General features: G+C 42.9%; 1 protein-coding gene across 1 annotated transcript in view; it reads right to left on the bottom strand.

The window, feature by feature from the left end:
• Nucleotides 1-13516, bottom strand: part of nedd9 (neural precursor cell expressed, developmentally down-regulated 9) — a 29632-nt gene that overhangs the window by 6340 nt on the left and 9776 nt on the right. The window contains exon 2 of the mRNA XM_068333210.1: nucleotides 8137-8553. Within this exon, the coding sequence (XP_068189311.1) occupies nucleotides 8137-8553 (417 nt within the window). The remainder of the gene's footprint in view (nucleotides 1-8136; nucleotides 8554-13516) is intronic.

Here is a 13516-nt window from a genome sequence, read left to right as displayed (position 1 = left end):
GCGGAAAAAGAGAGTCCACAGCCTAGTATGGAAAGGAATGCCATTCATCTGAGCTGGAGTCTGAACAGTAGTCCATACGGTTCTCATAAAGCCAATGCGAACAGGCCGGCGGTGATTTAAGGTGTTCATCGCAGGCATTCCTGTCCACGTATGCGTCACCCCAACAGGACCAGTGTGGGGTCAGAGCTGAAACACACACCGAGGGGGGGAGGGGGGAAACGCGGGGGGATGTAAATACACGTCAGATCAGGATCTGAAATAAACCAGCAGAGGAATAAATAGCTTTGAAGCTTTGGGGTTCTTGTCACGCACCATCGCTTGGAGAGCTTATGCTGTTCAAAGCACAGAAAGAAGTTGAATCTACCTAATAGTGGTGGAAACAATAAAAAACCACCATGTGTTTGTTCTAAAGCAGGAGGAAAACAATCAATCACATCGGGTTCCTAATTCCTACATTTCATAAGATCTAGATTTTCAAGTTGCCTGTATTGTGAAAAAGAAAAATACATTTTACAGCTTTGGATGATGTTTTCTTTTTGAATGTGTTCTCATGTTGATAAAAATATGTGAAAACTTAGCTATTACAGTTCCTGTTTGAAGCTTACCCAGAGACGTGTTGAATGGTATCACTGGATCACAGTGAAACTAATGGGAATGTGAGAAATCTCAAGCAAGTTCAGGAGTTATAAGGAGAACCATTTCGTTATTTCTAAGCGGAGTTCTAAATATCTTCAAGATAATGACATTTACAGAGAGAGTTAATCAGAAAATTGTGCATTTAATGACCTGATCTGCTTCTGGGATCAAACAGGATGTAATCAGATGGCAGATTGAGCATTAGCCTGGTAGAGCGACGCCCGGTGAAAGGTCACTTCAGCCCTGGCTGCCGTCCCCACGGGTCGAGCCTGTGTGCTCTGACAACAGGCGGATGTTTGGACTCAGCTGCCATAAGCAGATGGCGGCGAGGTGACCGTCAAAGACGCCGCTGACTTTTTCCACAGGTACATGTCACTGCTTTGAGTCGAACTCGCCTCACAAGCGGCTCCTCTTAGCCGCTGCCAGAGACACGCCGCTCATGTATTTCACATCTATGTTTACCCAGCAGGCCGTTCCTGCGAGGGCCGCTCGGGCGCTGCTGTAATTGTGGATGGGTAAATATTTACTGCGTTCAATGAAGGCGGTGCTCGCATGACGGCAATGGCAGGGCTTTAGAAGAGCGGTGACATCATGAGGAGCTGGGGCAACTGAGCAAACATTTGTTTCCAGTGAAGTGATACACTCATCGGATTCCTTCATGGGGGAGGCAAAGCAAACGGAGTGACTAAAAAGAGATCAGGTTTAAACTGGTGCCCCGAGGAGCCACATAGATGCCTTGTTAAATCCCCTACGTGTTACGGCGGGTGACTCACTGATGCTGTTTGCTTAGCATCCTGGCAGGCTCAGGTTTTGGCAGGTAGGGTTTTACAGCTTTACTCCAGTCATTGGAGAGGTGTTGTCACAACAGCAACAACTACTGCGTCAAACACACTCCCAGGTTTATGAGGTGATGAGCAGCTGAAAACATTTATGGACTATAGAATCAGACTTATGTACATTTAGTAGAACAACAGTCTGATGATAATGCCCTTTCTACTACGTGGACAAATCAATATTGAATTTCTGTTGTTCGGTTCAGCTGATAGGGCAAAAATACATTTCTGATCCCCTGCTATGTGATGAACTAACCTTCACGTCGCTCACTTCCTCTCAATGTTAAAAATTCCTGAATACTTTAAGATGCAGTCTCTGACTGCCTTGTTCTGTACTGTAGTAAAACTGTACAGATTTTGTTAAGATTGTGATTCATGTATTGTATATGAAGATTTTAGTCTCCAAGTATTTACAGTGGAATTTCCCTAAAAATTCAAACGGAGTGGCATATTTGTCATTAAATTAGCAGCCTGACTTGTAAAAAAAAAAAAAAAATCAGCTTTCTTTTCTCACACATAATACTTGGCTATAAGGTGTGTTTGCATTTCCAACAGTTTAGAGAGAGTGTATCAGCCACTGTAATTTCTTACTTATTCAAGATGTGGTTCAATGAATTACTCATTAAATTAAGTCGTAAGCAAAAAAACATCTTGTCCTGTTCCTGGATTTGCACCAAAAATGAAAGAGTTGTTCCCTTATTTTTGAGGAATCATGAGAAAAAAACAAAAAAACCAATGGTCGTGATAAATGGAAAATAAAAAACGTGAAGACTGGGGCAATCTACAGTAATAATGTGAGAACCCCCCCCCCACACACACACACACACACACAGACACAGCATAAAATATTCCAATGAACACCATTGTGTTTCCACCATGCTTTCCAGTGCTACCATGTTTCCCTGTGGCCAGTTGGTGTGATTCCACACTAGAGCATGACAAAAACGTAGCAGGAAATCATCATTTCACACCTTTTCGTTGGTTCCACACACTTACATACAACCACTTCCTCCCTCTGAGGGAAGGCCTGCTGACACAAATCAACAGGCCTAACGAGGCTTTCCACCAAAGGTCGGCTCATAAAGGAAGGTCACAATGGCTCTGCTGTCCCTGTGGCACTTGCATTGAATTCCATCCATCCATCTCCTTATTCACACCTCCTCATCTCCTTTCTTTTGCTCTAATCCCTCAATCTGCAGCTGGCAAATGCAGCTGCCCCCAGATTTACCTCTGGCTCTGTCAACACGGTGCATTCAGGTTCACCTTCTAACAAGTGTGAATGGAAATGGAGTCTGAACCACCGGTTGGGTCAAACACATCCACACTGCCTTGACTTGTGAATGTATTTTCCTGTTTTGCTGATTCACAGCACAAAGACATCACTTGCAGCATAGTAGTCCATTTCTCCGCTGCTCAGAACTGCTCGATAATGTTCCCCTCAGCTGCTCCGCCAACCTATTTTAATACCAAGCTAATTAATGGAGGTAATTAACTCATGAATCCTGCAAGGCTTTCAGCCAGTTCCATATCACGACCGAGAGACTACACCCAAACAGACAACAGACTTAATGAGGAGATTTAAAGACGGGCACACCGAGTTTAGTACTAATAAGTATCATTCTTCATCCTTTCTGATCAAAGTAGGCTCTTAATCCGGTGACATGAGCATCTAAAGAGATGTTACATTGAATATCTTTCTAGGAAGATAGGAAGACAATATCATGAGACAACCTTCAAAGAAAGAGATTATAACGTGACATCAGAAATGTCTTCAATGACCCCTTCATCTTCAAACAGATTGGGACTAAGAGTGTTCAGCCATGCTGGTAGTAAGGAACTGTATTACTGTATTAATATACTGCTAAAAAATCATGCTAACATACTAATGTTTAGCAGGTATTATGTTGAGCGTGTTCAGTTTCTGAGTCGAGGTCTTTAGCTTGCTGACATTTCTTTGGTAGCACTGAGCCACATTTAATTCTGCTCCTTCCTGATGGGTTTGGACACTCTGCACTCCAAATTATATACATAAAATGTCGTGGATGTTCTCTGAGTTAAGTGAAAGGATCAAGGTAAGTATTATTTATCCTCCAGGCACCATGAATGTTTGCACAAAATTTCATCAATCTGAGAGAGTTGGAGTTATTTCTCTCCGGACATGAGTGATGGACTAGTCAAGCAAATGGCTGTGCTGTCCATAGAGCTGCTAGCACAAGTAAAAACAAGGCCAAGAAAAAACAACAACACAAAAGTGTCATTGTTGATGAAATGACACACACTCCCTTTCATTTTCAGATAATAAAGGCAGTTTGAGTATCAATTTCGTAAATGCCACCTCTAAAGTAGTATCGCTAAAAAGTGAACTTTCAGCCTTTCCTGTCTTCTCTCCTGACTGTGTTCATTTATCACATTCTCTGCTTTTACATTTCAAGGCGAGTAAGTCCTCTCAGCATGCACACGGCACAACACGTTACTTTTGCTACCAACTGATTTATGACCTTGCCTCCTTGGTCAAACCTCATGGGCCAGCGATTCATCACAACTGTGACAATGAAAAGCAGACAAGCATCTTAAGGAGCTGGCTTGATCCAGGAAGACATGAGTCTCTTATCTGGTGCTGAGATTGTCGTTTGCATGATCTAGCAGAGAGAATATGACCAGGGAAAACAAACACACCCTTCATTACACATAACACAGCTACTACTAACAGAGAAACTTTATCAACGTAGATGGCAGTCAGTCAGTTCATGAACAGTTATCAGAGCACTTCCTTGAGTTGTGTGGGAGTTTATTAATCCTTTTGTTGCACCCTTACCTCTTTATAACACCTATGAACAGATTGGATCTTTGGGTATGACGCAGTGAAAGAAAGAATGCCCACAGAAGTCCTTTATGAGTCAGGAAGTAAGAAATAAAAAAGCTGTCTGGAGGGAGTAGATAAGAAGCTTGTTGGAGATCTTTGAACTCTGAACCCAGCCCATCTTCGAACGCCATGACCTAAGTGCCTGAGTCAGAGGGGGAAGCACGGAAAAAATGGCAACACTGATGCAGTCAAACAGACACACCTTTCAAAACTGAAGAAAGGGGAAACCAAGAGGCTCAAGTCCGGGATGAGAAACGGTCCTGTGAAAGCAGAACGATAAAAGGCATGACAAGGCTTCTCCTGGCGTCCGTGTGAGGAGCCTCTTTGTGTGGCCAAACACTCCACACATCTGTCCCACAAGGTCCTAGCTCAGAGGCCTTGAATGGGGGGGGGGGGTCCAGATCAAGGGTCAACCAAGGACAAGGCCACAGAATCAAACAGCCAGAGGCTAAGAATGCCAAACCTCTTTCTGCGTTTATATACCAGCACCCCAACACCACATGAAGAGAAATAACCAGCTGCCATTCTGGATTTGCCCTGCAAAGTAGGCTTGCAAAAAGTGTGAGGCCAGACATGACTCCACACACAGAGGTTGTATAGGAACACGTCTTCGCTGGAAGCTGTAGGGTAATATAAGACAGGATTATATGTTGAGGAAGCCTTCGTCAGACTCTTCACGTGTCTGTATGCGCTCACTTACACGTTTGCACTTGACCAGAAGAAAATGGCTGTTTTCCTTCTGCCCCATCTGCTCTCAGCTCATTACACCGCACGCAGGATGAGTCAACGCAAAGCATGTCATCAATACTGGTGCACAAAGACAAGCAGTAGTAAACAAAACTGGGTCTGGTGTTTGGAGGAGCAAAGGTCAGCGGTTGGATTTCATGTCAACAAATGTTTCTTCACAAACACTATGATGTAGTATAATTTGTGAACTGAGATTCAAAGTTTTTTTTTGGGGGGGGGGTTTGTTTGATAAAATGAATGGCTCCTAGCTCTTGTTGCTATAGAGATGCTATAAAAGTAACAAACCACACCTATAAACGACATCCAAGTTATATAAGTAGCACAACTCGTGTCTAAAATGCTCAGCTAAAATTTTCCAGCTATCTTTCTTCCACTGGGATTTTAGATAATTAGCTATTTCAAAATAACAGATTGGTAAAATTAATTTTTGTTTAAGTGGTATGGAGGTCAGTGTGGCAGGAAAGTAGCTCTGTGCTATTAATAATTTGCATTATTCTATGATTATATTTCAATATCAGTATTATAAAATGAATTGGTTGTTTGTTGAGGCAGCAGCGCCTGTTACCTACTTTAAAAGAAACCCATGAAGATGACTCAACAGGGAGAGACTTGTTAAACCAAGCCTTGGAAGAGCTCCATCTGTCTGTGCAAACTAAATCAATGAAGATAGAAAATAAAAGGGACTTTTCAACACTAGACACCCAAAATAACTTCAAGTATCAGTCTATGAACCAATACTTTTCCAGAAATTGGTTTAGACTGATTCTGATCCAAGTTACTGGTGGTGTGTCTGCCCAAGAGTCAGGAGGCGTTGCTGGAAAACAACAGTGCCTTGTTTAAACTCCAATACACTAACATGCAATAAAATCTTTCATTTAATAAACAGGAACAATCTCCAAAAATTGCTGCGCTTTGATCACCACAGATTAGAGGGAAAGTTAAGCATCCGAGACTGAATTTAATGTCTCCAATGACATGATTACAGCAAAAGCACACTCTCATTGGAAGCACATTTAATTTTCTATGTTATCACAAAAGCCTTTTTAATACCATTCCTCGGTTAAGCCTCAGGGCTTGTTAGTGGAAGAGAGAGGTGTTGGAAGGACTGCAGTGTGCAGGTTGATTGACAGACCTCTGCTCTCAGCCCCCTGGCTCCGGCTGACTTTATCACACAGTGAATCACACAAAGTCCTCTAAGCCTTCAGGGCCTGCTGCCTATTTACCTTCTAAAACGCACACCTTAGCTCATTTCTATGATGGCCATGGCTGATTTGTTAAAGAAAAAATTCCCCCAAAGGATCTCAAAAGCTCATCCAGCGTGTAATTACTATCCGTCTCCTGGAGGGATGATCTGGTCTGAGGTGCTCCAACAAGTTAAATGGTTGAATGAACAGGAAAATTCTTCCTTCCTGTTACTTGCCAATGACTTCCATAGGTAATGAAACATCACTATGTTCACCCGTGCTTACCTGATGCATTTAAAATGACTCCATTCACTCAAAATAACTCTTTTGCTGATGGGCCATAAAGGGCGTATGCCGGACAAAGGGATGTGACAAAATGTACTGATGGCGAAAGAAGGAAAATGACCAGCTGTCGGTTACATCGTGTTTTCTGACATGTAACTTCCAATGATTTTAGTGATGTTAGCCAACGCACACATGCTAACATTACTGACCAGAAACAAATAAAACAAACAAATGCTTAACATTCATTCATTTCATTCATCTTCCAACCCGCTTAATCCGCTAATGCAGGTTGCGGGGGAGCCGGTGCCTATCCTGGCAGTCTCAGGGCGTGAGGCGGGGGACACTCCGGGCACGACGCCAGTGTACCGTGGAGCCACATAGAAACAAAATAATCATTCACACACACTCCCATGGTCAATTTGGAACGGCCAATCAACCTGAAGCGCATGCTTTTGGAGGTGGGAGGAAGCTGGAGAACCCGGAGAGAACCCACGCAGACACAGGGAGAGCATGCGAACTCCGCACAGAGCGGGACTCGAACCCGGGTCCGCTGTGTTGTGAGGCGGCAGCGCTAACCACTGCGCCACCGTGCCTCCCAAAAAAATGCTTAACAATCTTAATTTATTCTTTACTTCCTTTGTAATATTTTGGTTCCTCCAGCCACCACACATTCTCCTTGCAAACCTTTTTAATCATCCTACTTTTCTGTATGGCTTGTTACAAATGTCTGCAACCAAACCTTTTTTTATAGGCCAACCTGAAATATATCGTCTAATGATACACAGCAAGTCAATGAAACAATGAATATGGGGAATTGTATATATAGCTGAAGAAGTCCAGAAAACTTTTCCTGGCATCACACGTTTGCCAGCAACCCTGTGTGCTGCATTTAAAAACAAGTAAAAAAAAAGTCATGCAGCTGGGCTCCATCAAAATCCAAAAAGCAGCTTTGTGCTGTTTGCTTTTCCACAAGTTCTTCCCATATCCACTGGCCTTCTGTGGCTTAGACCAGCTCTGCTGCACTCAGCGTGCCAATGTACAAGAAAAGCCAAATGGGAGCCGAGCACCAAAACACTACCCTGCTCTGTGGTGAGCGCCAGACCTGGCACACCCTGACCGTATTTCACATCACAGACCCACAATCTCTCCTGCTTCAGTGTGCAGTCGCCCCGGTGAGAGTTGTGTGGACTTTTAGGAAAACAGTTCACAGTGTTGCTGCTTGAATCTCAAGCCCTATCACACCTAGAGCCCCATTAGAAAAGGCCACACCTAACAGAGATTTGCATTTTATTAGAAATCTGCACTGATCTCAAAGATCGCTCTCCAGTTGGAACTGAACAGAAAATTCTCCACTTTCTCTTTCTTCAAACAAATTCTTCATTTTATTTTTCATTGTTGAGTTCCTCTCTTCTACCTGAAGGAAATGCTACTGAAATCTGGATCAGCCTTATGGGCTCTCCATGGCACACAATTGTATTAAATAATTAATGAAAAAAAAACTAATGGACAAATTCACTGATAAGGAAAACGGGCATTATCTGCAGCTCTAGGGAAATATATATGAGAGCCTTCTTTCTTTCTATCTCACCTTGCTGGGAGCGCCATCAGCAGCCAGAGTACTCCGTGGTGGGACCTGGTAGACGTCCTGCGCAGGAGGAACCTGGTAAATACTCTGCTGACTCTGCTGCTGTGTGCTCTGGAGGGAGGGTGGCACCTGGTAGATCCCCTGAGCGCCTGATCCAGGCTTCTGTTGATAGGCCGAGCACTGAGGAGAGGACTGGGCAGCTGCACTGGCAGACGGCGACTGGGCCTCAAACATAGGTCCAATCAGGAGCTTTAGACGGTTTCCTGGGGCTATGCCCTGCCGGCCATGCAGGGAGCAGAGCCACCAGCCCTCCAGACCTCCTGTGTTCTGCTCTATCACAGTCAGGATGTCCCCTTTACGGAAGGCTAGCTCCTCAGGGGACTCCGGCATGTTGTCGTACAACGCCTTGGCCATCAGGTTCTGCAGAGAGAAAGACAAAAAATGTATTTTAACATTAAAAGAGATGACAACAATGAGTTTTACCTTCTGGAATATGCTGGTTTTAGTTAACCATTAACTGTTGTTGAAATGGACTTATTACACTAGAATTACACTAGATTAAAAATACTGCAAAAGCAAGTTAGCTTAGCACAAAAACGACACGGGAAAGAAGTAGCTCGCCAGGTTATATCAGACACTAGCAAATCACACGAATTAATACATTACTATATTTCAGATTTATAGACTATATTGAAAATGGTGATTTCTTGCTTTTTTGTGTCCTAGAGTCCCTATTTGCTGTGTGTTAGCTTCACGTTGGTGAGACTTGTGGTTACTGCCCAGGCAGTGGACACCAAAACTGTTTAATGGATAAAAAAAACAAGATTCAAAATGCTTCAGAGATGGTCATATTTGAATTTTTTTTGACAAAGCAAAGTTAAATGCTTCCTTCTATTTTTGGTCTTAATGCTACGCTAACTCAAGCTAGTATTATCTACCCTACCCATTTCTCTTTATCATATAGACTTCTTCAAATTCCAAACTACTGTACTCTCTTAAAAACGTTGTGTTTAAACGCGTTGACGGATGACATTCTGGTGAACTTCTTCCTGCACAAATGACTGTGCAGGATCGAATTAGGCCTCCAGCTCTACGCCAGATGTCTTTCAAACCATTTTGAACTTGATGGGATTTTCTCTGCTTGTGTTCTGCTCCAGGGTACAGTTGGAGGGTCACCCAGGGCTGAGGATAATGACTCAAAACCGCAGATTTTGGAGATAGGAACAGTCAGTGTGCCACTTCCATGCCTGCAAGAAGCATTTAGGACTAATTGTCTCAGTAAATGCATCAGTCTTTTCCCCTTTGTCTTTGTTCATCCGGGGAAAGAGTTAATTGTGCGTGAGTTCTCATTTTCAGTTCTTCATACTCACATAAAAACTAAAGTTGAACTCTGGAGAGCCTTGCACAACAACAGACCAATGCTTTGTAAACTCCATGAATGCAATTACTTTAGGAATGAATTGCCTTGCTCAAGGGCACCTTAACCTTAGATAAAGAGAAAGAGAAAAGCATTTGTTGGGTTTCCTCATCTTATCGATGCTTCATGTGGACAACCTAATTTTATTTTTGCAGCCCCACTGCCCAGAGAAGTAAAGAGTAAAAAAACAAGTGACAGTTTTTGTTAACAGTTATTGCCTCTGCTTCAGCAGTGAAACGACTAAGAGGGTTTTTATAATGGAGATGAAACTACAAAGTGAAACCGTGGCGAAGCTGCACTGCTGCTGACTTCAAATCTTCATTATCGAACTTTAATCTCACAGCACTGTGAACTGGGAGAATATAAATTGGATTCCAAAGAAGTATAAGATATGTGTACATGTGGAAAGAAATAAAACAACAGAGTGAGGATCATTGTTTAAACCAAAACAGCAACTTCAACTGTTGAGGTATCCAATCACGGCTTGTCAAAGGAGGTGTTCCTCAGTCTCACTTATCTTCTCGCAACTTTATTTTGGTCTTTGTGATGGAGGCCTGTGGGAATCAGGAAGCCCGCTATGTGGCTGCTGCTGGTTCCATTCTTGAACCCTCTCTGGCCTTCCTCACCCAGCCTGATGCAGCCAGTTCCCATGTGAAACTCTTTCTTCTAGCAGCATCATTATCTGCCAGCGCCGCCCTGGCCTCCCTGACTATTGTCTAAGTTTACTGTCAGGGCCGCTAGCCAGCAACACCCACGGCACAATTACTCCCTCGCAATCATCCACCTCCGTCAGCTCACTACAGCGAGCTCCATTGTGACCCCAGGAGGTCAATGTAACCCAATGAGACCAGATGCTGGATGCCGGCTCATTCCAATAATTTGATTGGGGGGGGGGGGGGGGCAGAGGCATCCATGTGCAAACTAAATGCTGATTACTCTGATTACAACTGCAGCTCTTATTAGCATTTTGTTATGTTAGCTTGGGAAGCGAGGGATACGTTTAAAGCAGCAGAGAAAGGATATTTTAATTTTCTTATTCTAAACTTCTCTGCAAAGTTTCCTTGCACAGATTAGCTCCATTGACTTAATAGCCTTTTTCAGCCTTGAGAATATCACCTGTTTGTAATTAATAGCCTTGGACAGTCAATATAAGGCTAATTGTTGGAAAGAATAGCCCAGCAGAGTTGTTAGTGTTTGAAGCAATTAGAACCAAATATTAACTGAAGCCTACAACTGGCAGGCAGATTAATCACCCTTTGAAAATGTCTTTCTGAAGCAAAGTACTACATGATTAATATGAGAGGCCTTCAAGGGGATGTGACAGTCTTAGGCACGGGAATATTGCGGCATGAAGTGAGGGATGATAAGCCGTTTGGTGCCACAGGGGATAAAATTGGACAGAAATCTGCAGAAATCCTATGAGCCTATCGGGGAAAAGCTTCTAAATTGTGGAAGTTGATGTGATGAAATGGAAAAACCACATAAAATTATCAAATATAAAAAGCTTTTGGAAACCATGGTGATATGAACAGAAAACATTGTACTGACTTTGTACCCTATAGAAGGTAATCATCACCTTCAGAAATGATTCAATGCAACCAATTCGCTTAAATCACTCATACGTACTGCTAACAAGCGTGTTTGCACGAGTGGTTTTTGTGTACAACTCTTGGTGTGGTTAACTGCACTGTGTTCAATGCTCAGAGGGGAAATTGCATCTCCCAATAGACCTAGAAGCGGCTTGCAGTTCACCGAGTTCTTTTGTCAGTGCTGTAAGCAGCTGTAAATTAAAGACACCGTTCCACCAACAGCATGTACTCACGATCACAAACAGGTAAACCAAATGCACCTGCAAAAAGGGCTTTTGCAGAGACACAAGCTAATGGAGGAAAGAATGGATGTGAGCCAGCATCTGTCTCAAAACCAAACTGAGACATTCGTATGTGTTAAATATCTCACTGCTCTGCTGAAAATCATTCAGACATGTTCACATGTTCACAAGGATTCGCACACTAATCTCAGGTTTTGTTTTGACTCAACGGGTCATCTGAAAAGACTTCAACTCACAACATCAGAGGTCAACTGCACACACGATGAATTACATTTTGCTCGGATAATGTCTCCATATGGAAAACAGTTAGATGAAAATAATCTTTTGTTTTTAATATCTGTGATTGTTGCAGTTTGGTGCACACTGCCTCAAAAGTGCAGATGAATTCTATTGTTGGAAGCAGTTTATGAAAACATGTTGATGAACATAATCACATGGAAACATCTCCCTCATTGGTTTTACATCAAATATGCGCCATTCTAAATTTGCACCATCTGCATGTGCATATACATGAGCCTGGATGGCCACTATAAAAGTAGGTCGATTGTTTAACGTCTTTAACTGGATTCTTTTAAAACCTTGTACAAGCATCAAATAATGCATTTTATAATTTTCTTGTGGTCCATGTGGTCTTGTGGTCCATGAACTAACTGCTCTGCATCTGACTTCTGAGAAGTCTGACCTCACTGTGTGTTTGTGGAAGATGATTTAGTGCATTTAAAGACAACAGTTTGACACTGTTTCATATCACCCTCATTCAGTTTTACAGATGATGGAGGTGTTAATGGAAATCACAATCAAGCCTATAAGTCCTCCACCTGTCAAGAGATGAGCTGCAGTTCAAACGTAATGAATGGTGGCTCATGTTAAACATCGTCCCTTTCATACAGAACAAACAGGTTGTTAGCTGTAATGGCTAACAGCCACATGCAGAACCTTTGAAGTGCTGCAGATGGGGAAGGTGCTGTTGTTGTTTGTGTTTGCTTCAGCCCGTTGCACCACTGTAATCGGAGCAGGTGAAACTCACTATTAAAGCGGGCGTCGCATGTCTGCCATAAACACTGGTTAGTCTCTACACGGTCGCTCCGCCGCTTGACCTTGATCCTCCTATAAATACGCACATGTGTTCTCCATTTGTCAGGGAGGTGGGCCCCTTCTGCATCGCCCACAGACGGCCACCAGCTTCCGGGAAATAATCTGGTAAAAGTCAGCGAGACGAGAGGCATTCTGCTGCTTCCTGATCTAAATATCAAACATTTGTGTCCTTACTCCAAATGTCGTTGAGATGATACGGAGGTGGTCAGCTTACGGTTTAAGTCTTCTAAGACAGTGCATTTCTGATCTACCACAGTGTCCTTGATATTTCTACATAAAATATACTTTCATCATATTGAGATTATTTTGTTTTACTGTCTTCCGTGCGCCTCTTGTTTGCCATCAATCTCTAGCATGTGCTGTGAGTGACAGCAGAACATTTGTCCATTATTCAATTATGAATAATGAATAATATAAAACTTTTGCCAAATCTAACATTCTAATTAAATCTATAACTTTCATAATTGATCGGTCGAGGCCCGGGTTAACAACGACCGCCATGCTGTAGGTGCTGTTCATCTACAGGGTGCCGGTGGAAATTGGACTACTGTTGTTCGAAGAAGGAGAGGAGGAAAGTGTGTTCGTAGGAAGAGAGAGAAGAGTAACACCAAGAGTATAGGACTGAGAGTAGGGAACTATGACAGGAAAAGGTAGAGAGTTAGTTGACATGATGCAGAGGAGGAAGGTAGACATACTGTGTGTCCAGGAGACCAGGTGGAAAGGTAGCAAGGCTAGAAGTTTAGGAGCAGGGTTCAAGTTGTTCTACCATGGTGTAGATAGGAAGAGAAATGGAGTAGGAGTTATCTTGAAGGAGGAGTTTTTGTAGCAATGTCCTGGAAGTAAAAAGAGTGTCAGATAGAGTGGTGAGTCTAAAGCTAGAAATCGAGGGTGTGATGCTCAAGTTGTTAGTAGGTATGCTCCACAGGTAGGATGTGAGCTGGAGGAGAAGGAGAAATTCTGGTTGGACTTTGACGAAGTAATGCAAAGCATACCTAGAAGTGAGAGAGTTGCGATTGGTGCAGACTTCTAAGCACATGTTG

Source organism: Antennarius striatus, chromosome 14 (genome assembly GCF_040054535.1).
Source record: "Antennarius striatus isolate MH-2024 chromosome 14, ASM4005453v1, whole genome shotgun sequence".
Classification (NCBI taxonomy): domain Eukaryota; kingdom Metazoa; phylum Chordata; class Actinopteri; order Lophiiformes; family Antennariidae; genus Antennarius; species Antennarius striatus.
This window is presented reverse-complemented; position numbering and strand designations above follow the sequence as displayed.